This window comes from Cornus florida, unplaced genomic scaffold (assembly GCF_030987335.1).
Source record: "Cornus florida cultivar Cherokee Brave unplaced genomic scaffold, ASM3098733v1 CherokeeBrave_3.0.0_Hap2_Chr04, whole genome shotgun sequence".
NCBI classification, from domain to species: domain Eukaryota; kingdom Viridiplantae; phylum Streptophyta; class Magnoliopsida; order Cornales; family Cornaceae; genus Cornus; species Cornus florida.
Window position 1 is genome coordinate 96,035,926 of NW_026775574.1, and position 27,267 is coordinate 96,063,192.

A 27,267-nucleotide genomic window follows, 5' to 3' on the forward strand; every position below is an offset into this window, starting at 1 on the left:
AAAATTTGTTTCACAATAGAGCTATGTTCTAAATTTGACTCTTAACCAACATGGATATGCATAATTTAAGATAATCTTATAAGGGTGTGACTCAATTGAGATTTGAGGAGGAAGAGTGTCCTGTGTTTTTTAACTATACTATTTACCCATTACCTCCGACCCATGTCTCCGGAAGCAGACAATGACACAAAAGAGTTACTAGTTTGGTTTAAAAAAACAATGTACACTTGTCTTGCAAATTGGAGATTTAAAATTGAAGAAAAATAATTTAAAAAGTTGAATATTATGATTAAAAAAATAATATACAGTCGCTTTGAAATTGTAGATTTGAAATTAAATAAAAATAATTCAAAAAATTAAATAAAAATTTACCATTTTTATCAATTTTAATTTCAAAGTAACAATTCTATGTCGTCAAATACAACTTAAGTTTCAAAATTTCTTTGATTTGTAATCAATTTTAGTGATACTAATATCAAAATAAAAAAATAAAAAATCTTTTTTTTTTCAAAATGGAAAGATGGAGTTGGTACCCGTGTGTGTGTCCCTCCCTTAGAAATGTCAACTTAAAAGGTTTTTTTTCATTAAAAGATAAAATAAAAAATTTGTTGTTTTTTTCCAAGAAATGTTAAGACTTTAAAAACAACACAATAAGAGTTTGTTGTACTTGTACAAATGTGACACAGTATATAGTATCCAAGTTACAATAAGAGTTTGTTGTCTTGTACAAATGTGACACAGTATATAGTATCAAAATTGTAAAAAATATTCATCTATTATTCTTGAAATTTATTATAGTCATACAGTAACTTGTTATTTTCAAGTCACTGTAGTGTACGATCAATCAGGGAACCATCCAACGGCTAGGAAACCATCATCAAGTATTTTCCTCTTGCCAGCTGTTGGCAAACAAAATTCATCTCACGTGATACGGTCACATCCCATTAGTATCATATAAAAAAGCTCCATCCATTGACGCCGCCTGTACAGTACCAGGCATAGTCCCTCCATGGATGCGTATACCAAAAACCCCTTCGGTACTCATCTTCTTATATAACTACTGTTTCCTTTACAATCTATATCTATATGATTGAGTAGTGTGTTGATTAACTGATCTGTATATATGTATATATATATAGGAGTGGCTAATAATCTGGATGGTCAGCCGAGAAAGGTCTTCTGGCGTAGAATGTGGGGTGAAGGGAGGTAGTGATGAGGGTTGACCTGCCAGGTCTAATCTCAGAGGGTCTGAGACTGTGGGTGAACGAGGAGAGAGACATAGCATTCGAAGGAAAGATGAAGAGCGAACCTGAGTATGAGTATGAGTATGAGAGAGGGTCATTCCAGTCCTCTCAAAAATGTGCGATATGGAGGAGTTCAAGGCAGATGTGAAACATGGTGTCCTCTGGGTTACTATTCCACTCACCGAAGATGCCAAGGTCATCAGAAAGCTTCAACTCGATTTGATGGAGAAATGCCTTATTAAATATTGATTTCATTTTTGATTTCTGTTTATAGGTCAAATTTATTTATTTATTTTTTTTGACGAGCATGTGTATCAGATTCACACGTATTCGTCTTAGTGTATTTTGAAAGTTAGATTTAAACGACTTTACTTTTCGAATCTATATCAATGCTGCTATGCTATTGAAACATTTCTTATTTTGAATATTGAATGAATGTTTTATTTTGGAGGTGATTGGAGATGTTTTGTTACTCTAAAACTCATACATTAATAGTTGTTTGTAGAAATGCTCCAATCATGAGTTCCATTGATTTGAAGATGTTCTTGTGAATTGGATATTGTTTTCTTCTTGCATTCCTCCAACTCTAAGTCGATACATCAATTGTTGTGCAGTATGTCTTATGTTGAATCTAAAAAAACTGTGTCTACTAAAATGATTTATTAAGTAAAATTTGTGTCACACATTTGGTGCCATTTTTTAAATTCAACCCTTAACCAACAGAAAATAATAACTACAAAATTTAAGGTAATGTCATAAGTTTGTGACTCAAATTACAAAATACATTCCCTTAAAACTCCTAGTTAGTCTGGTCAAAGCAATGTACACGCAAAAAGTACCGTAATAACTTTGACAGCAGCAAAAATTATATCTACCAAAATCAAAAAAATTCACAAAAATGGATAACCAGCCGTTTTTGTGGGATACGAATCTCTTATCCTCCTTATGGATGTGATCGGATACCATTTTCGCCTATCCCTTCTCAAATACAGTTTATTTCCTTAAAAATTTACAATAATGTTTTATGGCATCTTTTAGAGATTGTTCTTAGTAGCCTTTGAAAATTTGTGTTTCGATCTTTAGTCTTTACTTACAAATTACCAATTCAGGAGTCATTCTATGAGGTAGTGAAATATATTCGCTTCCCATGTCGTTGTTTTAGTCCACAACACTGTTTGTAAGGTCATGTTTTACTGAAATAAAAGTTAAAAATTAAATTTTTGGCTTTTTTTTTAATTTTTTTTTTTTTTTACTTCAAAATAGTAGCACCAAAGAGCCGTTTCAATGCTCTTTTTGGGCAAAATAAAGTTTTGAAAAATTGAAAAGAAGTTATTTTTTTCTATTTAAAAATTTTCAATGTTCCTATTGACATTATAACCGTTTTAGGTACTGTTTGGCTAATCCAAACAGTGCCTTAACGGCTATATTGGCTAACCAAACAACTTTTTTTTTTGCCCCCTAACAAATTGAAATTTATTTTAACATATGAGTTTTTTTATTAAAAAAATGTGTCTTTGTTATCACCGCTATAAATTAATAAATCAAATAATATTAGATATTATATTGTTTATAAGATTTCATACATATTGGCCAATAAATAAATAATTATTTATCACAAGTCCCTTTTATCCCAAAAACACAATGGTTATTGCCCATTTGATCTGCAAGACCCTAAAAGCTTGTACACATCATTCCTACAGGCCTCTTGTCTCTAAGCAAAAAGTTTTCCTTAATTTTGCTGTAATTGGATGCGGGATGATCCGCATCAAAGTTGCTTACTTAGGGTATATACCATCATATAAGTAATACCCCATTCTATAGTAATGGCCATTTACAATGAAGTTAACCAGAGGAATTTGGCTAGTAACGATATTGTCGAATTCCAGAGAATGATCCAGCACATTAATATCATTATGTCAACCCAGCATTCCAAATAATGCATTCCAGATCCACAAATCTTTTATGGTAACCGCCTCCAATATGAGCATAGGCGTATGAGAGCGTCTTTTGTTCCTGCCATGCCACACTACCGGATAATTTTTTCACTCCCAGTGCATACTGTCGATAGAACCAAGCATACCCGGGAATCCTCTCTCCTTCCCTTCTCGAAGTAGTCATGCTATGTCGGCTTCGTTAGGTGGGCGCATGTACTCTTCCCTATACACACCAATAACAACCTTACAAAATCTCATCGGGGTTTCAATGGCAATACTTTCGTCGATTTTAATATACTCGTCACAATGATCGGCTGCACAACCATATGCGAGTATACGTATTGCAGTTGTCATCTTTTGTATAGATATTTTGTATAGAAGACAACCCCAAATGACCTGTTGCATCACTTTTTTTTTTTGGATGAATTTAGTCCGAAAGGCATAACTTTGTAGCAGTATGTTTCTCGCTCGGTTACAAAAGAAGTTTTTTCTTCATCTGCGGGGTCCATAGGGATCTGATTATAACCTGAATAAGCGTCCAGAAAGGTTAAGCGCTCATACCCGGTGGTCGCATCCACCATTTGATCAATCTTAGGCAGCGGGAAGCTGTCCTTCGGACAGGCTTTGTTCAAATTGGTGAAATCAATGCATACTCGCCATTTCCCATTCTTCTTCTGCACGACAACGACGTTGGACAACCAATCAGGGTAGTGTACTTCTCTGATAAATCCCGCATCAAGCAGCCTATCAACTTCTTCCGCTATGATTTGATTGCGTTCTGGAGCAAATCTTCGTTGCTTCTGTTTCACTGGTTTGAAATTGGGATTGACATTCAGGGAATGACAGGATACGGAGGGATTAATTCCAGGCATGTCTAGGTGACTCCATGCAAATACGTCGGCATTGCGGGACAAGAAGTCCACTAGCTCTTGCTGCTCTTCTCTGGTCAGTCTTATTCCTACTCTGGTAGTTCGTTCTGGCCTGGACTGATCGATCTGCACATCCAGAAGGAGCTCTTCGGTCAAGTCAACTGACTCCTCCACCCTGTTTTGCTCGGGCGGAGGATCCTGTAATTGCTATCTGGGGCTTGCCGGTCGGACGGACGCCTTCCCTTTCCAGCATACTTTAGTGTGACGGAATAACACTCTTTGGCTGCAACCTGATCCCCCCGAATGTCTATCACTTTATTTCCATCGGGTCCAAGGCACCTCATGACCTGATGCAGAGTTGAGGGTACACCTTGGATTCTGTGAATCCATCCTCTTCCCATCAGGAGATTATACGAGGGGTGAATTTCTACAACTACAAAAGTTTCCATAAGAGCCCATTCTGCAGCTTGAACTTCTACTTCCACCATTCCGACGGGCTCCACCCTCTTGCCATCGAACCCTAACAGGGGATTTCCAGTGGGCTTGAGCCTCTCTGGTTTAATCTCGAGCCGATCAAATGTGTCCCTCGGCATGACATTCGCACTGCTCCCGGGATCGATCAGAACTCTGCGCACCAAGCAGTCCGCCACTGTCAAACTGACTACCAACGGGTCTTCATGGGGGAGTTCGATTCCCACAGACGGCGCCAATTGAAGATACAAGAAATTCCTTCTCCCACTCTCTCTCTAGAATTCCTATATCTCAACCAAAAAGATCCCCCTTTCTTTACCTTACTCCTCCTATTTATAGAGATTTACAAATGTCGATGGATTGCTGGATCTAGGCCCGTTCCTTCATGAGTCCCGGTCCTCTTTGATGGGCCTATGCGCGTTCGGCCCATATGATAGTGCCTTTTTATGGGCCTGACCCACCTGTACGGACTCAATGCCGCGTTTGCAAGTCATATCCGGCCCATGTCCTATCAGGCCTCCTCATACACATATATATATATATATATATATATATATTGTGTATAAATATTTGAATTACGAGTACAGGTTATCCTTTGGAGAGCCCATTTCTTGTGAGAGGAAGGGTCGCCCCTTATCTTACGAAAGAAAGAGAAGACTGGTATCTGGCAAAGTTTGATTTGCCAGGTCTCTCAAAAGAAGATCTGAGGGTCTGGGTTAAAAGCAACATTCTCCATTTCAAAGGAGAAGAACACCGAAATGGTGATGAAGTTGAATCTGATGATGATGATGACGAAGGGGACGACGATGGCTTTAAAGGTCTGAGGATTTACTTGGGTGCTATCGAGCTTCCTCCTGAGGAAAGGTTCTCCGTGGATCAGATCAGAGCAGAGCTCAAAAATGGTGTTCTCAAGGTCGTCGTCCCCAAGCTCAAGCTCCAAGACAGGAATGATGTTTTCCTTGTCAATGTCGACTGATCAAATTTCTACTTTCTCAGTCGTTTCTTTTGGTGGCTCTATTTCGATCTCTTGTTAGTGGTGTTTGTTTCTCTGTAATTTGCTTTCAATTATAGTTGGTTGGTTAGGTTTCTTCATTTCTGCGTTTGTGAATCTGTCACTGCTACATACTGAAAAATCTGGATGAATGAAGTACTTTTTGGTTTAAACATTGAAGTAAAACATTGCTTCTCCTATTTTCAATTTCTTTCTTTTCTGTCACTTTCTAGGGAATTCGATCTCTTGTGTTTGGAAATCAAGAAAAGATACTGGAGGTTGCTAACGTGCGCCATTTTTATTCTTGTAACGTTGAAACAAACACTCTTGTGCCGTTAACTAACCGTTAAGTCTGTGTTTTTAAATAAATAAAGTATTAACTGGGACTGGCAAGAACTTGGATGTATTATTTAATTTTGTGGACTGGTAATTAAAATGGGTCAGTTGCAATTTTGGTTCTCAGCTAGGCTCACTAATAAAAAAAATTCATGAGTAAATATAATTCCTCCTAAATTTAGTGGACATAATCCATATTAAGTCCTCTTCTTTGATTTATGTTCAAATCCTAAGTTCAACCTCTCCCTTTTTTTTCTTTTTTCTTTTTTTTGAAATTTTAAGCAAATTATATAAATAAAGTGAATAATTACAAGAGGTGGGCCAATTGGCCCAAAAAATCCAGAAGATGGAAACAAAAGCCTGAAAGGAGGCCCAACAAAGGAGAGGCCCATAACCAATTTCAACCTAATAACCGCAATTAACCGCTTGTTTGGCCGTTAATAGTGGTTGTTAGTAAACATTCTGGTTTGAAGCCCTAGAGAAGAAGACCAGTGCAATTATCAGTCCGACAACCTCGAAGGGGGACGGCAGCAGGCAGGAGAGAGATTCCAGTCTAAGAGAATCGGGCTCGAAGAGGAACTATCGCGTAAGAAGCCCAATTTGAGAATAACAGTAATGGTGAAGGTGATTTTAACAAGGCACGGATTCTATTGTACCAAAAATAATAAGCAACACCTGGTAATATATATATATATATATATATATATAATAATCCAATTAAACAAAATTGGATTAAACTATATTTCGAAAAGCAATTTGATTCTATCGCATAAACCTTCATAAAACTTTGGATCAATGATATTAACCATGGAAAGGCAGAAAAGTGAGAATTAATTTTCAAACGGGATTTAGACAAATATTTTACTAATCTGAATAACCAGAAATATTTTAATAATTTTTTAAGGTTATATATTGTTTATGAAAAAAAAAAAAATTTAAATTAGATTATTTATAGTAAGGTACTTTCACGAAAACGATATTATATATGATTTCAAAGGCATAAAAGCAAAGCCAATAGTAGTACAGAGGCAAAAAGTCAAGGCCGAAGAGGTATACAAATCATGAAGCAAAGCAATAATATGAAGAATATGCTCCAGATCTGTGGAGAAAACATAACCGAAAACTCGGCAACGGAACCACCAGGGGAGAAACGCAACAAACTAGAGTAACCCAAAGCTTAAGCTATTATCAAGGCAACAACTCTAAAAGTACGGCCACAAAGCGCTCTGACACCTAAGAAACAATGCACAAGATCAAATCAAGGAGAAAAAAGATCAAATCTAGTCGGAGAAAACAACAGATCTGTCCATGTGATCTGAAAACGAACCCAATATGAACATATCTAGCCGTAAGGTATTAACTTTGACAAATTTACTTTGAAATATGGAAGTAAAAAAAATTAATAATTAAATTTATGTTAAAGATAAAATATAATAAAGAATAATATAGATTTTGAAGCCTTCCAAAATTCAAGATAAAATACTATCAAGTCTCACGGGTTTTAATTAGGGGTGAGCAAATAATCTGCCAATCTGTTAATTACGAATTTGAGATTTTAATGGATCATAAAGTGTAATCATATTGGGTTGTTTGAAAAGTTAAATCCGTGAAAACTGAACCGAGGATTGAAGGTCCCCACGAATCGGTTCGGGTTCAAATTTTACCAATTTATGGGAACCGGATTAAATTGAACTTTATCCCAAATCGAACCCATCCGATCGATGATCAGCCCTTGTTTTAATCACTAAAGTCCCAAAACCCTAAAAAATATATATATATACCACCCCACCGTCATGCTATATAATAAGGCCTCCTCAGGCAATTACAGTAGTGCTCAACAATGGCGTTCTCAACCCTTCTCCCCACCACGTTCTCAACCCTTCTCCCCACCCATTTGGCGAAACCCTTCCCTCCCATTTCGAGGCGCTCCTCTACAACTTTGGTCGCTCGTTCGGCATTGATTAAAAGAGTTTCAGATACAGTTTCAGACTCCGATTCTAATGACTCCGATGCCCCTTACCCCAAAGGTAACCAGAAAAAAACTCAAATACATGATTTCTAAGTTCTAACACACAACACACACACACATATAAAATAAGTTGAATTTGAATGATTACAGGTAGTCCTTTGAAGAATCCATTCCTGGTAAGAGGAAGGGCGGTCCCTTATGTCAATAAACACACAAATGAATGGTTTGAGTTGAAAGTGGACTTACCAGGTATCTCCAAGGAAGATTTAAGGGTTTGGGTTGAAAACCATCGTCTCAATATCATGGCAGTAGAAGAGGATTATGAATCTGATGATGAAGAAGAAGGAGAAGAGTACGACAACAAAATGGACGGTCCGAGGAAGTACTTTGGGTCAATTCCTTTTCCTGAATATGAATATGAGAAGGAGAAGATCCGGGCCAAGATGAGGAACGGTGTTCTCAAGCTGGTCGTACCCAAAAGGAAAGGCATTATCACCATCAATGTCAAGAACTGAGGGATTGTTTGGTTAGGAAGTTACCTTTTTCCTTAAATCTCTGTTTTTATTGGTTAAATAATACTAAATTTTTATTAAATTGGAATAACCTTGTCCTAGGATAAATTGAAATTGGCATCACATAAAATATCATTACTAGTTTAAACAATATAAATAATTAAAAAAATAAATATTTTTTTGATACTCCAATTTTTTTAAATTTTCAGGATAAGTGATCTTTCTGGTCCTTTAAATTTTTCCACATTTGAAGCGATATTTTTAGTTATATTTAAAATGTATTATCAAATTCACTTAATTGAAAAAGCAATGAATTGAGTAATAGTTAGTGTTTACCGCATTAAGCCCAATTAATAATAAACATTAGCTTGTTTTTAATTAAGGATAATATCACTGACACCCCTTGAAGTTTGACCAAATATCAGTCTAAAATATCTTTCGAAAATAATTATCACTCACGTTACAAACGTTTGCTCCGTTTTTCACTCACACCCCAAAAGTTAGTTAAAAGGTGTGTCAGACCACTTTTTACATGTAAAAAGACATTCTTACCCTTTGACTTTGATTTGACCTATTTAAGTATTTCTTTAATGATTGAAATGACATATTTACCCTCATTCAGATGACATATTTACCCATTTATACCTTCACATATTATTTCAATTCACCCATGTGTCTACGTCCTATTGGTTGCTGACCATATTTTTTTTATTTCACCTTATTATTTGGGGCCAAACAGTGACACGTCACTTCAATGACGACTATAGAGAACGACGATGATTGGCAGCCACAGTTGACGATGACGACTACGACTGATGAAGATTCCGGATTCCGGCGACGATGAAGGCACGTGGCTCTGCCGACGAAAATCTGAGGATGGTGTGGGGCTTCCGTTATCGACGACGACGACGACGTGGTAGCGAGAATCCGACGAGAATAACTGCCAGAAAATTGCACGATACCGGTTAGAAACTGTTCTGTTTACGACCTGTTTTCAATGTCATACAGCTCGCTAGAATGATGTAGGTCTGTTTTGTAATGCCGAAACTGTTGGTGATGTAGTTATATGTTGTTAGCCGGAAATAATGGAGGTTTCGAATGGGTTTTTGTTGGATTTGTATGATGTGTCGTTATGGTGCTCTCTAATGTCGGTAGCCTCAGAGTCTCATCATCTTGCTCATGATTTAGATAGATGTATGGAGGGTTAATAATAGTTGTTCATTTTCTTGATGTCTGTGTTTTTTATGTGTGTTTTTTGTGTTATTGAATTTGATTTTTTGTGCAATAGATTGGGTAGGTTTGACACGAAGAATTGGAGGTTTTCATACAAGGCTCTGATTGTGCTTGAATACTTGTTGACCCATGGACCAGAGAGTGTTGCAGAGGAGTTTCAGAGTGACAAAGATGTTATCTGTGAGATGGGAAGCTTTCACTATATTGATGAGAAAGGGTCTTTTTTTCATTTTCCTCATTTGGGGTTTTTTTATTTTTATTTATTTTATTTTATTTTTATTTGTTATTATAGTACTATGATTGTTATCATGAGCTTCTAAAATTTAATTTGCAGATTCAATTGGGGACTTAATGTTAGAAAGAAATCCGAGAGAATACTGAAGCTGCTTGAAAAAGGGTCTGTTCTCAAACAAGAAAAGGATAAAGCTAGGAAGCTAAGTGGAGGGATTGAAGGGTTTGGGAACTACTCGGAGAGGTCTTTTTCAGCACAGAGAATTCTTACAGAATCAGAGAGACTTGGATATGGAAGGTGTCATTCTGAATCTACTAGTTAAAGAACTCAGGATGATTGGTTTTCATTCTCGAAGGACGAAGGTCCATCCGAATCAGAGCATGAAATATCTCAACAGACTCATCTGGAAAATGTGAATTTGGTGTCCATCAAGAAAATGGAGAACTCCAACTCTATGGGTAGTTTTAGTGATGATGAGGTACTTGAAAAGTTTGGTGCTAGAATAAGTTCCAACAAACCGTGGCCGTAGGAGAACACGACCCGCTGTCCCACACAGACAATCCACACATGACGGCCACGCAAACTGCCGGCGAGAAGACTGTTACCCGCGACGCACGATAGTGACCCACAGTCGACGGCGCAGCAACCTATGGTTCGGCGTCTTCCTACCCCCAAAACACCACCGTCCGGCGACCCTCCCGCACTCTCTGGTTCGGCCATCACTGCAGTGCCCAACCGATCTCCCTTCGCCGTCAGCGTCGCAGTTACACGCACACACACACATATATATATAGATACACGTGATTGTTATATATATATATATGGGGTATAATGGTCATTTAAGTAGCTGGTGTATTTTGTATTAAATGTGATTAAAAAATTAAGGGCAAACATGTCTTTTCACACGTTTTTAACGAAGACGGTAACGGAATAGTGAAATTGGACCTAATTGATAGTTATTTTCGAAAGATGTTTTAAATTGATATTTGGCCAAACTACGGGGAGTGTCAGTGAAATTATCCCTTTTAATTATTTTTGGCCCTTGGGTTAACCATGCCTTATGGGCTATCCCCATTTCGTTGGGTTCTGTAAACACTTATACACCTATATACACACACACACACACACTATACTGGTGTACCAAAAAAACGAAAAGAAATTCTTTGTACAATATGAGCTGTGTCAACTTAGTCTTCCATTATCGCATTAATGGTAGTCTCTTGGAAGAGCCGAGATTTATCATTGTTCTATAAAAAAAAGTAAAAAATAAAAAATATTCTCTATATATTAAACTAAATCTAATAAAACTTTATTCACTGTTTTATGAAATAATCTTTGGTGTCTTGTGATTAAATAATTATTTTTTTAATAAATATAATTAAAAAAGAATATTAACTATGAGGTTGCACAAATATATCTAAGCTAATTGTTGATTACATTGACTATGAGTTTGTTGATCATGAAATCAAAAACTCCCCTAAACTCGTCTACCATGCAGTTTTAGGTGAGAGGTCTTTTCTCGTGTCTTATCCAAAATCGTTTAGCAAATAATCCTGCAAATTCCCTTCTCTATCCCATTTAAATTTCAATTCAATTTTTTCGTTACTTTTCCTACTTAAAATTTAAAATTTCATATTTAGAAATATAGATTAAATAAATACTATTCCAAAATTTACACAATTACACCAAATAAATAAAATTTATGCCACATGTTTAAATTCTATTTAAATTGAACTCTTTTTATTTTTTTATTTTTGTGTTCTCAAAATTTAAAAACTCATATTTAGGAACTCATATTTAGGATTATAAATCAAATAAACACTCCCTCAAAATTTAATGGATTAAACAGTATTTATTTTTGTAGGGTTAATTACACTCACACCTCTTGAGGTTTGTCCTATTGATAACTAAATGAAAGTTGGTCTTTTTTTAAACAATGATAACCCCTCAGGTTTGATAAAGTTAATAAAGACACCCCTTTCATCACTTGCCACATCTGACATATAAAAAATTGACATTTTTACCCTCTGACCTTTACAAATAATTCTAGAGAACCAAACTACCCTTACCTTCTTCCATATCTATCTCTACCCATTGTCCCCTATTTCTATTCCTATTATATCTCCACCTCTACCACCATAGCTGCCACAACCGCCACCATCACAATCCATCACCACAAAAAATATGTGTATATGTATATGTGTGTGTGTGTATATATATATATATATATTTCACACGGAACTGCCGGCCCAAATTCGAAGAAACAGAGGAGCAATTGGCGGTGGAATAAAGGTTGCCAAACCACCATCGTCGACGCCATCCCTCTCTGTGAACCATTAATTTCCAATGCTCTGTCAAAATTGAAGCCCCGATATCTTCATTGCCTCATGCTCGTCGACTAACTCAAACCCCAAAACTCTTATTTTGATATCGAGACCCATGGCGGTGATACCGCGATATAGAAGATGGCAAGGCCTTCAAGCTTGAGAATGGAGCCAAAGGATGGCCGGAGAGTGAGGTCTGAAGATGGGTACGAAGACCCAATTGTCTGCATGTGGATTTTGAGGGTGTCGACTGGGAACATGGCCATGTGTTTGACGGATTCGACGACCATGACCATGCAACATTGGTTAACAATGAGCTTTCCAATCTAAAAATCAATCTTTAGTGGCAAGCTCACTTTTGTGGTATCAAAGGAAATCCAGAAGATCAGCACTCAATTCCATGAGTTTCGATTTGGGTTTTCTATATATATATGCAAGAAATGGATTGGGTTTCCCTTTGGTATACTCGCACATCAATGCATAAATGGATTGAGTTTGATCTTTGTAGTAAACTGGCGCATTGAGTTTGATATATATATATATATATATATATAAACCCAATCCATTGTATATATATATATATATAGTTATATATACTAACTAGAAAGCAAAATGAGTTTGATTTGGAGTTAAGATAGGTGGGGGTGGTTTGATTCGGCATTTTTGTTGCTGAGTTTTGCAGAGGTTTGTTTGACGGAAGAGAGAGGTTCGTAATGCTTGGGTCCTGCCTTATCAGGACAAGAATTGTCCTCCAAGCTAACATGGCCCAATAAGGATTTGCCACTTCTCCATTCCATTTAACTAACCCTTTTTAGTTTCTCACTTCTTATATCTCTCTCCTCTCGTGTATGTTTCCTTTTCTTTATCATAGATCAATCTCCCATCTCCCAATGTATTGCCTTCACCACATACGGAGGCTCACAAATTAGAAAAATAAATCGGAGATGATGCAATTTGCAAAGTTTGTAGAATAACAATGGAGATGCTTAAAATGTAAGAAGAGAAAGGAGTGAAACTGTAAAACTCAACACTAAGAGACATGAAAAGAAGAAAAGCAGAAGAAAAACCCTAATCTCGGAGCAAGGCAACCAATTGTCCCTACAGAACTAGGTATTTTATATCTACTTCTGCAATTCACATGAATTTGATGATGATGATTCAATTTCCCTTTCTGAAAACACATCCTCACCCTTCAATTTAATTATTCTCCCAACCTTTGCCTGTTACCCAAATCTGTCATCAAAACAATCATATATACTTTATAGTTGTGTATAAATTATATGCATATATTTATATATACGAATATGACCTAGAATTAGTCAGAAAAGAAAATCGGTGAGGAATGACATAATATGGTTAAAGAAAACGTCAGCCTGAGGATTTTTTTTTTTTTTTTTTAATTTTTATTTTTTCGTTTATGCATTACAATGAATTCGTGTTCTTTCCTTGAAGGTTATAAATTTACCCTTGCTTTGATCTGAAAATTTTACCGTTGTTTTGTTTCTCTCACATCATGCTCAGATCTCCGTTTTACATTGTTGCTTCCATTCACAAATCCAAACTCTAGGAAGCAACCCATTGATTTCAGACAGTGTTCTAGTTTTAGCAAGGATTGATTGGCATTTTTTGAAGCAAGTATGTTCAAACATTATATTTTTCAATGCAAATTATTTTTTCTGCTTTCAAAAAGCTTAAATCAAATATGGGTATTGTTGAATTTTTGTTCAAAATGAGTTTAATTCAAGCTTAATTATGTTCAAAAAAAAAAAAAATCTGTATTCAGTGACTAATGCAGGAGATGGATTACATATGCTTAAGCAATGAGCCATTGAATAATTGTAAAGTTGATATGGAAGATGATTGCCCTTCTCCTCCTAATGAGTGTTCCTCAAAAAAAGAAATTCAAGAAAAAAAGGATGGACTAGAATTTGGAATGGAGTTTAGTTCAGATGAGGGCACATACCAGTTCTCCCTCAACTATAGTGGTAAACTTGGTTTCGATGTAAGGAGAAATCATCACAGGAAAAATAGAAATGGGATTATTACTAGGGTTAACTTTTGTTGTTCAAAAGAAGGTAAAAGAAGAAAAAATAGAAGAATACTTCCTACCATCAACTCATAACTAGAGTTGGTTGTGAGGCTCAAATGACATGTCTACTTCAAAATAATGGAAAATTCAAGGCTGTGTTATTGAACAAAAGTCATAATCATGACTTGGTTAGAACCCCTACAAAACATATGTTGAGAGTTAATCGAAGTATTTCTAAGGCTCAAAAAGCACATGCTGAAGATGCAGACAGGTCGGGATTACCAATAAAATCAACTATGGAGTTGATGAGCAGAGAAGTTGGGGGGAGAGAGAATCTTGGTTTCTAAATAAGGATTACCGAAATTACATACAAAAAAAGCGAAATATGGCAATGGAAAAAAGAGATGCTGGAACTATATTAGAGTATTTTCATAATATTCAGCTGAGGGATCCATCATATATTTACTCACTATAACTTGATGTGGATGATATGATTACTAATATTTTTTGGGCGGATTCACGCTCAGTTAGTGATTATGGACTCTTTGGAGATGTTGTGTGTTTTGACACTACTTATCGGACAAATGAATATGGTCGACCTTTTGCACCATTTATTAGGGTGAATCATCATAAGCAAACAATCTTATTTGCTGCAGTTTTACTTTATGATGAAACCACTGCATCATTTAAGTGGTTGTTTGAGACTTTCCATGGTGCAATGTCTGAAAAACAGCCTAAGACGATTCTTATAGATTAATCTGCTGCAATGGCTAAAGCAATATCATAAGTATTTTTTGAATCTCAACATAGGATATGTGTTTGGCATATTTATCAAAATGCCACGAAGAATCTGAGCTATGTATTTCATGCATCAAGCCAATTTGCTTATGATTTTGGCAACCGTGTGTACGATTATGAAGATGAAGATAAATGGCTATTGGCATGGAAAAGTATATTGGATAAATATAGTCTCAAAGAGAATAAATGGTTGAAATAGTTATTTGAAGTAAGAGAAAAATGGGCAATGGTTTATGGACGACACACTTTCACTACTGACATGAAAGCTAGTCAACGTAGTGAGAGCATGAATAGTGTGTTGAAGAATTACTTAAAGCCAAAGCTTAATCTTTTGCGTTTCTTGGAGCATTATGAGAGGGTTTTGAATGATCGTTGATACGAAGAGCTATTTACAGATTTCAAGATGATGCAAAACATGCCTGATTTGTTAACTAATGTGGATACTTTACGTCATGGGGTAGAAATTTATGCTCCAAAAATTTTCAAATTGTTTCAGAAAGAGTATATGAGGTTGGGTGATTACAATATATACAACATGGCTAAGGAAGGGTCAAAAGTTGAATACAAAGTATCTTGTGTCGGAAAATCTCAAGAACATGTGGTTAAATTTGATGCTCCAACACAAACAATCACTTGTAGTTGTATGAAGTTCACTTTTATTGGAATTTTATGTGTCCATGAATTGAAAGTGTTGGATAAGAAAAATATAAAAAGGATTTCATCTCAATATATTATGAAACGATGGACAAGAGATGCAAAAGCAAGGACTATCACCAACTATCATGGAATTGCAGCCAGTGACAGTCCTACGGTGTCTGTGGGAAAGCACTACAACCATTTGTGTTGAAATTTTCGTGAAATTTCATCTTTAGCCTCAGAACACAAGAAATTATATGCATATGCAAATGAGCATGCTCTTGTGTTGCTTAATGGCTTAGAGGAGATGAAGAAAGAAATTTTCTTAAGCAGTGCTGAAAGTTCAGTTTGTCAAAATGAGGAAGGTGAAATGATAGCTCCACGAAATGATTGTGTACCGATCGGGGTTAAAAGAAAAGCCACAGTTGGATGCCCACATAGTCGACTATTAAGCGCCCTTGAACGACGAAAATAAAATCGTCTCCCAAAACCACCAAAGTTTAGTCAAGACAACAAAATGCCACACAAGTTTGCTTTGAAACTTTGTAAATTAATTAAATGTGTTATTTTTATTGTACTTTTTTTTTTTTTTTTTTCACTACATATTTTAGGAGCCGATTTCCAGTACTTATAATTTACAAGAGCAACAAGTTGGAGCTGGACATGGAGTTGTTCAGCAAACATTTGATAATTTGACTTAAGTAATACACTTTTGATTTGTCTTTCTATGTTTTTCTCTACATTTGATAAATTTCGGTTTCTACCCATAACTTTTACCTACAACATGATTTCTCTTTTAAAATTTGTGTTCACAGAACTTGTAAATTAATTAAATGTGTTATTTTTATTGTACTTGTTTTCTTTTATTCTCACTACATATTTTAGGCGCCGATTTCCAGTGCTTATAATTTACAAGAGCAACAAGCTGGAGCTGGACATGGAGTTGTTCAGCAGACATTTGATAATTTGACTCAAGTAATACACTTTTGATTTGTCTTTCTATGTTTCTCTCTACATTTGATAAATTTTGGTTTCTACCCATACCTTTTCCTACAACATGATTTCTCTTTTAAAATTTATGTTCACATAACTTGTAAATTAATTAAATGTGTTATTTTTATTGTACTTATTTTCTTTTACCTTCACTACATATTTTAGGTACCGGTTTCCAGTGCTTATAATTTATAAGAGCAACAAGCTGGAGCTGGACATGGAGTTGTTCAGCAAACATTTGATAATTTGACTCCAGTAATATACTTTTGATTTGTCTTTCTATGTTTCTCTTTACATTTGATAAATTTTGGTTTCTAGCCATACTTTTTCCTACAACATGATTTCTCTTTTAAAATCTGTGTTCACAGAACTTGTATCATATTGCCCATGGAATGCCTTCAGGAATGCAGTTAGTGATGAACTCTAATAAAAATTGGCTATCCAATATGAATTACACACAATTACTTCAGGTAAGCAATACTTCAGCCACTCAATTTGCTATAGACCCTTTATTTATATTAACTTTCTCATTATTATTATTTTACAATGCTTGTAGGAATCTATGAAACATTACAGTAACCTTCCACAAAGCACAGAAAAAGCAACAACTTATGTCAAGATAACTTGTTGGGATAGGATTTGCTGAAGTGTTGGTGTCATTATGAAGATAACTTATTTCAATCAAATAGACATTTTCGCTCTTTTGCTCTGTTGATTTGCTGCAATTTTAGAGGCTTAAGTATTGGTTTATTGTATTTGATATACCATGTACTCTGTTTATTTTTCTCTATTGGTTCGGCTTAAGTGTTGGTGTAATTATGCAGATAACTTATTTTAATCAAAAGACATTTTCGCTCATTTGCTCTATTGATTTGCTGCAATTTTAGAGGCTTAGTCTTGGTTTATTGTATTTGCTATCATGTACTCTATTTATCTTTCTCTATTGGTTTGGCTTTTTTTGTGATGCAAATTTATGTCTTTAGTTTGATGTCTTGGGCAAAATGAAAAGTGTAATACACATTATCTGGAGTAAAAATTATTTACAAAATATAAATTATTAAAATGAAACAATAATGTATAGAAAAATGCATGAGAAATCCTCTGATGCAGAAAAAAAATAATAATAATAAATAAATAAATAAAAGCATCCTAAACTAGTTTCTGGATTTCTTTAGACTTCAAAGAAAACAATTTTTTTATCATCTCCATGGCTTTACTTTTCTGATTCATGAGCAAACAAGGAGGATAGAGAAACAAGGAGAGAGAGAAACAAGAGTAAACATAAACCCTAATAAAAATATAGTACATTAGTTTAGAATTGAAGAAATTAGTCATGGAAAGTAAAACAAAACCCTAACAAACAGTTGAATCGCATAGGCATACAGACAAAATCTTAATCAACATACTCTCTAGACTCCTCGTTCTAAATATACTGCAATACAGATGTGTCTGCAAATCATGGCAATCTATGATCTTCTATCCCCAATTCATCAAAACCCACCTCCACCAATCAACCCAATCCCTCGACATCCAAAGACTCAAAGAAAACAATTTTTTTATCATCTCCATGGCTTTACTTTTCTGATTCATGAGCAAACAAGGAAAGAGAAACTAAAATGGGTCAGTTAAATGGGTACAACCCATGTTTTATATTTTTTAATGGAACGGAGATGTGGCAAATTTTTATTGGGCAACGTCAGTTTGGAGGACAATTCTCACTACAAGGAAAATGGTTATTAGTGACAGACCTTTAGGGACAGTACAAAAAACAGTCCCTAAAGACCCTATTTTTAGGGACGGACTTTAATTACTGTCACTAAAGACATACTTTTTGGTGACAGTCCAACCTGTCTGTCCCTAAAAGACCAAAAAAAATATAAAAAACCCTCCAATCTGGTGGCGGCAAAACTTAGCGCCATTTTTAGTGAAATTATAATTTTTTTTAATAAAAAAATTATCAAAATAGCCTTTTGGAATGGTAAAGTTACCATCCCTAAAAAGCCACTGCAACATTAGTGACAGCCCTTTAATGACAGTCCAAAACCCCGTCTCGAAAGACCCTCCTTTTGGTGACGGTACACGTAAACGCTCGCAGCAAATTTTTTTTGGGGGAAAGTTTAGCGCCCTTCCTTCGACGATATGCGTGTCAAAATATATATATATATTTTTACTTTTTGGGAAAAGAAAAATTAATGGTCAGACGTTGTCGTTTTGGCTTATTTGTATACTTTTACCCAATTCCCAATCTCAGTCTTCTCTCTCTAGAACATCCCACAGATGCCTCTCTCTTGGTACAATCACTCTGTACTCCACCGGAGGCCTCTCTCTCTACCAGCACTCTTCTAGTTCGTCTTCCCTCATAGTTCGCAGGACGCCTCCCTTTCTCTTTATAATCACTCTTTCCTCAAGCTCAACAGATCGTCCGGGTTTGTGTCCTTCTTCACTTACTGATCGAGTTTTTATTATTATTTTTTATTTTTTTATTTCTTTTTGTTCACGCACAGAGAATTTTTTTTTCTTTTTGTTTCTCTTTTTTACAGTTTGATCATATGCATCAGATCTGTTCTCTTCTAGGGTAAACTTTGGCAGATGAAGCTTGGGAGAAAATACAATTAAAGTTGCTCTCAGTTTCTTTCATATTCCATTTTGGTAATCAAAATTTTCGGCAGTTTTTTTTTTTTTTTTTTTTGCTTTATTATTATTTTTTGTACTTCGCTTAATATTATTTTTATATTCTTTAGGTTTTTGTTATTTTGTTTATTTTAGAGTAATTTGAATAAAAGAAAATGTCAGGTCTGGTCAACAAGTTTATCTTTGCTATTATTTCAGGATTAATTAATTAATTAATATCACATCATCGTTCTTGAATTAAAGGTTGGGAAGTTAATAGCTTGAGATTTTTTTCATCTAATTCATTTATTGTTATTTCATCACTTTTTTTTGTTGATTGTGAAAGGTGAATATATATAATTTAAGGGCTTAAATATATTTTTGAATTTGAAATGTTCAAAGAAGAAATTCAGAGCCATTTGGTACTGGTAACCTTTGAAAAATGAATTAAAAAATTAGGGGTTAAAAGAACAGAATTAACAAAAGTAAATCAATGTATTATGTAGCTCTTAAATAAATACTAACATGTCATATTCCATTGATTTTCACTTGATAATAGAAAAGTAAGATGGTATAAAACAAAGCAATTTTTAATCTAGCCTTCTATGGGTCTGTTGTCATTTTTCTCTATGGAACAACAAGCTTATAGAAGGACCAACAATTTTCTTGTTAATTTATGGTGGAATAAAATGCTAAACTAGATATATTACATATTACCATCAAGTTTTCCAAACCCTGCCTCTTTATGTGTGTGTGTGCACACATCATGACAACATTTTGATTCTGATACATTCATTTTGTTACATGGTTTACTTGCTTGATTATTTTAATCTATTACTTTATGAATCCCGCAATGCCCTCATCTTTTCTTGTTAATTACACATTTGAGTGCTACTCAATCTCAATTCTCAAATTGTTGTACGTACACTCATTCATATAGTGACCTTACTCGCAACTACCTTAACGGTACTATTCCTCCAGAATGGGGTTCCATACAACTAGTGAACATGTATGTATCAACTGCCCCCTCTCTGTGTGTATATATATATATATGTTATACACAAACACACACATCCATATTGAAACTTCTCTTGTTCTAACAAATATATGACATGATGGTTTTGTTGCCGCTCTCTCCTTGGAAATCGATTAACAGGTTCAATCCCAAAAGAATTTGGAAACATAACCAGACTCGGAAACTTGTAAGATTTAGATAACCAATTTCTTTCACATTTAGGTACATTTGATATAAAATTATGCTTTTATGATTTTAATTTTGGTATTTTTAGAGTCCTCAGGGACAATCAGCTTTCTGGAGGTATTCCTCTAGAGCTTGGGAATCGTCCCAACTTGGAGAAAATGTAAAACCCTTTTATCTGTTTTTTGATTTTATGGTGTTAGTTTTGTCTGTGTACTTTATGAATGTGTAATTTTATTTTTTTAAAAAAAATTGGTAATACGTTTGAGGGTTCAATTTGAAATTTGAGGTCAATTGACCATTGGCTTAATTAATTTTTGTTCTTGAAGACTCCTAAGCTCAAATTATTTTACTGGGGAGTTGCCGAGAACACTTGCAAATCTGACCACTTTGAAGGACTTGTAAGTGTCAAAAGTTGGTTTATTTTTTGTTTTTCTAAATACTTATTTATTTCTTATTTTTAGAATTAATTGTTCTTCTATTTTTTTTTTTCTTTTTTTTTTTTTCTTTTTTTACACATTGCAATAGGATTAGCAACAACAACTTTAAAGGAAAGATACCCAATTTCATCCAAAACTGGACAAAACTCCAAAACTTGTAAGATTTTTACTTTACTTGTTTTGATATTTCAATTTTTCTTTGGAAGATGTTCTCTATTTAACCGTTCATTTAAACAAAATTATGACAGGATGATTCAGGCTAGTGGTTTGGATGGGCCAATTCCTTCTGGAATTTCTCTCTTGGAAAATTTGTCTGACTTGTTAGTAAATTCTTATAATCTCATAGCTTTACCCTTTTATATAAGAAAATATCTAATTTATGTTTATTCTTTGATAAATAAAAACAAATGCAGGAGATTCAGTGACTTGAGTGGAAGTGAAACAGCTTTTCCACCTCTTAGTAATATGAAAAACCTGAAGACACTGTACGTAGAAAACTTCTATATTCTCTTATGGAATATATTAATATCTTCTTGGTGTTTTGGAATGATATATATTTGATTGCATCGCAGGATATTAAGGAGCTGCAATATTATGGGACAGATACCTGATTATCTTGGAACAATGACAAATTTGAAAACCTTGTTAGTTTTTTTCCATTCTCCATTTTCATGTCTCTCATTTTCTTAAAAAGCGTTTTGATCACATACTTATCTCTTGTTTGATAGCTCAAAAGCTTACTAAAACAGTAGTAGAATTTAAATATATATTCTCTATATTTTTGTTGTCTTCCTTGTGTTATTGAACATATGGGTACCTTTAAAACAATTGAGTGATGTTATATAGTATTATTAAATGAAATGTTTCCTATTATATATGTGCTTTAGTTTGATGAACTTTTGGCACAATAAAAAATAATATGGCAAGTGGACTTGTGTATTTATTAAATAAGTTTAAGTTTACTCAACTATCTTTATTCTTTAATTTTACATATGTAAGCAAAACTCTTAGTACTTCTTTCCAGAAAAAGAATTGTTTGTACTTTCGTCAACTTGACAATTGCTTCAACATTAGACAATACAAAGTTATCTTGGAGCCTTCATTTATATTTTTCTTTGCTGGTCCCTTCGGTTCTTAATGTTTAAGTTCTGTTTATATTTCACTTAAATTTGATCGTGTTCCATGTTTTTTTTTATTAAATTTGGATCAAAATTTATTGTTTCGATGAGTCACATTATTGGCAATTTTTGGAGTACCAGCACTTCTACAATTTACCTTGTGAAATTTTTTGTATGATCCAGATGTTTGATTCATCTTTATGTGTATCTTATCTTTCTTCTCAATGAGACCAGATTTATATAGCATCATTCTCCATTGGAATGGTAGTAGTTCCTCATTTTTAAGTACTTCTCATTGGAATGGTAGCAGTTCCTCATTTTAAGTAATTCTTTGTACCCTTTGACTATGGATCTAACAATATCCACTTTCTCTCTCTATACAACTATTCAATTTGTAATGAGACTATATTGGTCTTTGCTCGTTAAGCACCAAAGCACAAGGACAAGGACAAGGACAGATGTTTTTATTCCTCAAGTGAATGAGATTGCTTATTGAAATAGACAAAGTGGATTTTGAGGCAAGATCCCTATGTTTGCATATGTTTCTTATCTCTCCCTTTCTCTCTTTCTATATATGTATATTTAGATCTATATTGTGTTGTTTCTTGAATTTTTCTACTGGTTAATTCTTATACACAACTATTCAATTTGATTTGGTTTTTAAAAAATAATTGGAGGCAATAATCCTACATTTAAAGAGAAATTCGTGTTTACTCTGATTTGAGGGCTTGGAAAGTTAAATATTGTGATCTGGAATAGCAATATTATCTCTCTGGTGTTTTGCTACTTATAGGGTCCAATCACAAAATGTCCTTTTTCAAGGCTACAATGACAACCTTCACCACTTTAGACTGACAAATATATGTTCTTGACTAAAGATCATTACTTCATGATTAACTCAGGTCTGGTGAATTTTGATTACTTCTGTCAAATTCATAAGATCCTAATTTAAATGAATGATGAGGTTGTGTTTATTTGTAATTCAATTGGGGGACTTAGTTTATCTTAATTTGGTTATTTTCCAGCTGTAAAAATGGATTGTTGCAGTTCTTTTCATGGTTCTTGTCTACGCCAGCGAGTCAGTAAGGATCTACCTATTTAGAAATATACTTATGTCTTCTTTAACAATTTTGATGTAAAAGGACACTATATGTTTCATTATTACATTATATATTGGGGATGGTTTGGTCAATTATCTCTGGAAGTTTACAAAATTATCACTTACTGCAATTAGTTGGGGTGGAGGCTTTTTTTTTAGTTAAATTAAGTGTCATTTATTGTATTTCTAATTCATGTTTACAATGTCAATCAGTGAAGTATGAGCCATCTTCTAGCAGTGTTCTTGGACCCAATGTTATTTACAACTCCAAGAATCAAGGTGATTCAGGTTCCCGTGGATAGTTGCATATGTTGTCTACATCAGTTCTTCTACCTGAGTGACCTGATCAACCTGGATGCCGATATTTCATTAGCACTGGAAGATGCAAATATTGATTTGATTGCAAGTATAATCATCTTATGAAAGGAAGCTTAGTTGTTCATCTTTCAGCGGCATTCAGCACCATTACCATAACCACCTGAATAACTAATATGATTGTCTTCTCTTTAGTCAATTGAATATTAAAGACATTTTAGCATTGTAGTTGAATATTTAGTTAATATTGTGTAATCTTTTTGGTTAATGGATTATTTGAGTTGGTATGTTTTGTTGAATATTTGGCTAATTATATTATGTTGTAAACATTTTATTATGATAATTAATGGTTTATTTCCGTCTCTCTTATGCTGAATATTTGGATTTCTAATTTGTTATAAAAAAAACTTGACAAAAAAAAAAAAAAAACGCAAAAACACAAAATTCAGCATACCAATAATTATAATAATTAAATAAATAAAGCATTAGGGACAGTTTCAAACTGTCACAAAAATAATAAAAAAATTAAAAAAATAAAGCATTGGGGACGGTAAATACCGTCCCTAATAAATTTTAGTGACAGTATTATTTGGGACAGTAAGCCCGTCCCTAAAGCTTGAGTTTTTTGGTGACAGTTAATTTTTTCGGTACCTAAAAATCTTTTGCGACGCTCTAATTAGTGACGGACGGATTTGATCATTAGTGACGGTTTTGGGGCTTTTTGGGACGGTCTTGACTGTCACTAAAACCCTAATTTCTTGTAGTGCTCTTATCCTGATAAGGCAGGACCCAAGCATTACTCTTGCGAAGATTCATACTATAAAGATGGGCATTTAAGTAAATTAATTGATTTGATATTTTATAATAGAAATTAATTAAATAATAAGGGGTAATCTAGACATTTCACACCCTTTTCTAATTGGAAAATTGAGAGGGAGTGTCAATGTAAAAAAATGGCTAAAATTTCATCTAACTGTCAATAAGACAAACCTCAAAAGATGTGAGTGTAATTAATCCATTTTTGTATTTGATTCTAGCATATATATATATATATATGTGTGTGTGTGTGTATATATATATATAACTTTCATAAGAATTTGGATTGACATCCAACGGCAGAGGACTGAGACAGACATACTCGTGAAAACATGATAGTCAGCTGCTAAAGAAAACAATCAGCCAATCCTTAGGTGACACGTTGCTACCTTTACCTTTGCCAACCAATCTATACTGTAGCATACAGTAAGACCTCCTCTCATATCTCTCCTTTACTACTCTCACAGCAAAAGCTTCAGAGTTCAACAATGGCGTTCTCTACCCTTCTCGCCACCCCCTTCATGAAACCCTTCTCCTCGACCATTTCATTCGCTCGTTCCGCCTCTCATCTCCACCCATCAGCTGGCACCATTTCTCCATTGATTACAGCATCAGACTCCGATTCCGACTACTTCGAAGCCCCAATCCTCAAAGGTACTATACTACTATATAACTATATATAAACACACACACAAACGCACATATATATAATAACTTGTTGTATGTATATAAATTTGAATTTGAATGAGTACAGGTTGTTCATTGAAGAACCCATTCTTAGCCAAAGGAAGGTTGGTCCCTTATGTGGTGAAAGACAGAGAGGACTCGTTTATGGCGAAGGTGGATTTGCCTGGTATTTCCAAGGCATATCTGAGGGTTTGGGCTGCAACCCACTTTCTCCACATCAAAGCTGAAGAAGTGGAAGACGGTGTTGATGGAGCTGTTTCCGATGAAGACATCGACGATGAAGAAGAAGGTTCGAGGAAGTACTTTGGGTCAATCCCTATTCCAGAAGGCGAGTACTACAAGATGGACCAGATCGAGGCTCAGATGAGGAACGGTGTTCTCAAGCTCGTCATTCCCAAGCTCAAGCTTGAAGAAAGAGAGGACGTCATCAACGTCATAGTCAACAACTGAGCTTTGATTCGCTTCGTATGGTTCTTGAGCTTTGATGGAGCTTTTATCTAGGGCTTAACTTGTTTTTTTGTGGTTAATGAATTGAACATTATGGTATAAGTACTTGAATTTCAAGGGATGCTTTTATTACTATTACTTTAGCTTGTTTAATATTTCTGTTATTTTATGTGTGTGTTTGTGTGTGTGAAATTTGGAGAGTCTGAAACAAAGAGAAGGTTGGTTAGCAATGGTGGTCGCTGGTGATGGTGGTGACCGAGAAACAAGGATGATGGCCAACATGCGCTTTGTGTTCTCTATTTCAAAGAGGCAGGGGATTAGTTAACGGAAGTCTGAACCGTTTGTTAAACTCCGTTATCTTTAGCTTTAACATCAATTAGTCATTAAAAATATCAATATTTTTCTCTTCACATAATTGAAGGAGTAAAAAAGAGTTTCAATAATTTTTCTTTTTCTTTAAAAAAAAAATTAAAATAAATTAGTGGCTCATGGGTGATGACCAACATGGAATATAATCAGACCCTTTGACCTATTGGGCTGTGCCCCATGTCCTATGGCCTGTATGGCCTAAAAATTCCATTTTGCATGTATGTTACCTAATGTCATTAATTACCTCAACACTGCAATGTCAGTGGTTTCTTTGAATTCTTTCTATTTTCATCAAATAATTAAATTAAAATTTGCAATAATATCTCATTTTTGTCTGAGTCAAATTCTGCTTCCTGGTTCAGAGATTCTGACCTCAAAATAATTTAACCAAATAATTACCCAACAATCTCCGCCCTGCAAGCAACGCACCAATCTAGTGAAAACACTGTGTGTGTGTATATATATATATATATATATATATATATGTATGTAACTAACGAGGCTCCTCTCACCACTTTCAGCATTGGTCAAGAAGTGAAAAAAACTAGTAAGTAGTCTTTGGGTTTTTGAAATTTGGAGAGTTTGGGCTTCTCTCTGTTTCCCAAGTATTTTTAGGTTGGTTTGGGCCAAAGGCCTTTCACTGTACATTTTACTCTATTAAATATTTAGATTGTGTGTGTATTAAACTGTTAAATGTTTATTTTTGTTAATTTTGGATAATACTATAAAATTAACAAAAAAAATATATAATAATAAAATAAAATAAAATCGATCTCACCATTTTCCTTATCATGTAAAATTTGTCACGCATTTAGGGTAATGTACAACTTAGAAAGTAGTAAATAACTTTTTATCTGAATAATTGCTTTGACAATAAATATAATGGTTTGTTATTCTTTAATTCAGTATTATAAATTTAAGTATAAAAGTTTAGAAGCTTGATAATAAATAACGAATGTATTAAATTTTAAAAAGTTTGGAGCATGCTTGGTTTGTAAGTTTGAAAATAGTTTTTAGAGAATAATAAAAGATAATTCTCTACGAATAGATATTTTTATAAATGAGTTTTTAGAAAATTGAAAATTGAAACAATTTTTTAGCATATATGTGTATATGTATATTTTTTGAAAGTTAAAAGTAATTCACTCAGACACTCGCTTCCACCGATAAATAATATTTTCACTTAATACAATTACATTGTCATGGACTTATATTCCTATTTTGAAGTTATACATGAAATTACATATATTGACTTAAATAAGAAGAGTAGAAATAAAAAGAACAATGGAATTTTAAGAAGTGGAAAACAAAACAAAAAAAAAAAAAAAAGCCAAAAAAAGGCCCAAAAAAAAACAAAAAACAAATATTAGAGAAATGTGGGAAAAAAAATTAGAATTTAATTGAAGAAGGCTTATTTATTTATTTATAAGAAATCAAAAAATTTTGGAAAGTAAAAATGAAACGAAAGAAATATTAAGAGAGGCATTAGATAAAAGGGGCAAATCGACCCTCTGGGTAGGGCTGTAACTTAGGCGGGTTAGCCCAGCCCAACCCGTAATTTTTAAAATTGGGTTTTAAATTCACAAATCGGGTTCAT

General features: G+C 34.3%; 4 protein-coding genes and 1 long non-coding RNA gene across 21 annotated transcripts; all 5 read left to right on the forward strand.

Annotated features, from left to right (window-relative positions):
- The first annotated feature begins 1,212 nt into the window (after positions 1-1,212).
- Positions 1,213-5,649, forward strand: LOC132305429 (24.1 kDa heat shock protein, mitochondrial-like). The gene is made up of 2 exons (XM_059803071.1): positions 1,213-1,360; positions 5,106-5,649. The coding sequence occupies exons 1-2, from the start codon at positions 1,213-1,215 to the stop codon at positions 5,492-5,494; spliced, it is 537 nt and encodes a 178-aa protein (XP_059659054.1). The 3' UTR covers positions 5,495-5,649.
- A 2,036-nt stretch (positions 5,650-7,685) lies between these two features.
- LOC132305430 (heat shock 22 kDa protein, mitochondrial-like) lies at positions 7,686-8,329 on the forward strand. Its single transcript, XM_059803072.1, has 2 exons — positions 7,686-7,872; positions 7,965-8,329. The coding sequence occupies exons 1-2, from the start codon at positions 7,686-7,688 to the stop codon at positions 8,327-8,329; spliced, it is 552 nt and encodes a 183-aa protein (XP_059659055.1).
- Positions 8,330-9,424: 1,095 nt separating this feature from the next.
- LOC132302348 (epsin-3-like) lies at positions 9,425-10,298 on the forward strand. Its single transcript, XM_059799186.1, has 2 exons — positions 9,425-9,776; positions 9,894-10,298. The coding sequence occupies exons 1-2, from the start codon at positions 9,556-9,558 to the stop codon at positions 10,111-10,113; spliced, it is 441 nt and encodes a 146-aa protein (XP_059655169.1). The 5' UTR covers positions 9,425-9,555; the 3' UTR covers positions 10,114-10,298.
- Positions 10,299-18,803: 8,505 nt separating this feature from the next.
- Positions 18,804-23,650, forward strand: LOC132304048 (uncharacterized). Of its 17 annotated transcripts, none has more exons than XR_009481486.1 (11): positions 18,805-18,997; positions 19,112-19,220; positions 20,122-20,190; positions 20,338-20,383; positions 20,471-20,542; positions 20,709-20,780; positions 20,908-20,976; positions 21,068-21,139; positions 21,233-21,304; positions 21,392-23,019; positions 23,250-23,650. It is a non-coding gene; the product is annotated as an uncharacterized LOC132304048 (long non-coding RNA). The 17 variants fall into 17 exon arrangements; XR_009481488.1 differs by having other exon boundaries at positions 20,480-20,542; XR_009481492.1 differs by having other exon boundaries at positions 18,809-18,997; positions 20,122-20,542; positions 21,392-21,463; positions 22,731-22,839; positions 22,963-23,019.
- Positions 23,651-24,628: 978 nt separating this feature from the next.
- On the forward strand, positions 24,629-25,436 carry LOC132302349 (heat shock 22 kDa protein, mitochondrial-like). Its single transcript, XM_059799187.1, has 2 exons — positions 24,629-24,821; positions 24,922-25,436. The coding sequence occupies exons 1-2, from the start codon at positions 24,656-24,658 to the stop codon at positions 25,302-25,304; spliced, it is 549 nt and encodes a 182-aa protein (XP_059655170.1). The 5' UTR covers positions 24,629-24,655; the 3' UTR covers positions 25,305-25,436.
- Positions 25,437-27,267: the final 1,831 nt, after the last annotated feature.

Excerpts from the sequence above, each read along its gene's own strand:
- LOC132305429 (XM_059803071.1), top strand. The coding sequence starts at position 1,213 with ATGAGGGTTGACCTGCCAGGTCTAATCTCAGAGGGTCTGAGACTGTGG. Across the intron at positions 1,361-5,105 it reads ATTCCAGTCCTCTCAAAAAT|GTTATCCTTTGGAGAGCCCA; the intron begins GTGCGATATGGA and ends TTACGAGTACAG.
- LOC132305430 (XM_059803072.1), top strand. The coding sequence starts at position 7,686 with ATGGCGTTCTCAACCCTTCTCCCCACCACGTTCTCAACCCTTCTCCCC. Across the intron at positions 7,873-7,964 it reads CGATGCCCCTTACCCCAAAG|GTAGTCCTTTGAAGAATCCA; the intron begins GTAACCAGAAAA and ends GAATGATTACAG.
- LOC132302348 (XM_059799186.1), top strand. The coding sequence starts at position 9,556 with ATGTCTGTGTTTTTTATGTGTGTTTTTTGTGTTATTGAATTTGATTTT. Across the intron at positions 9,777-9,893 it reads CACTATATTGATGAGAAAGG|ATTCAATTGGGGACTTAATG; the intron begins GTCTTTTTTTCA and ends TTTAATTTGCAG.
- LOC132302349 (XM_059799187.1), top strand. The coding sequence starts at position 24,656 with ATGGCGTTCTCTACCCTTCTCGCCACCCCCTTCATGAAACCCTTCTCC. Across the intron at positions 24,822-24,921 it reads CGAAGCCCCAATCCTCAAAG|GTTGTTCATTGAAGAACCCA; the intron begins GTACTATACTAC and ends GAATGAGTACAG.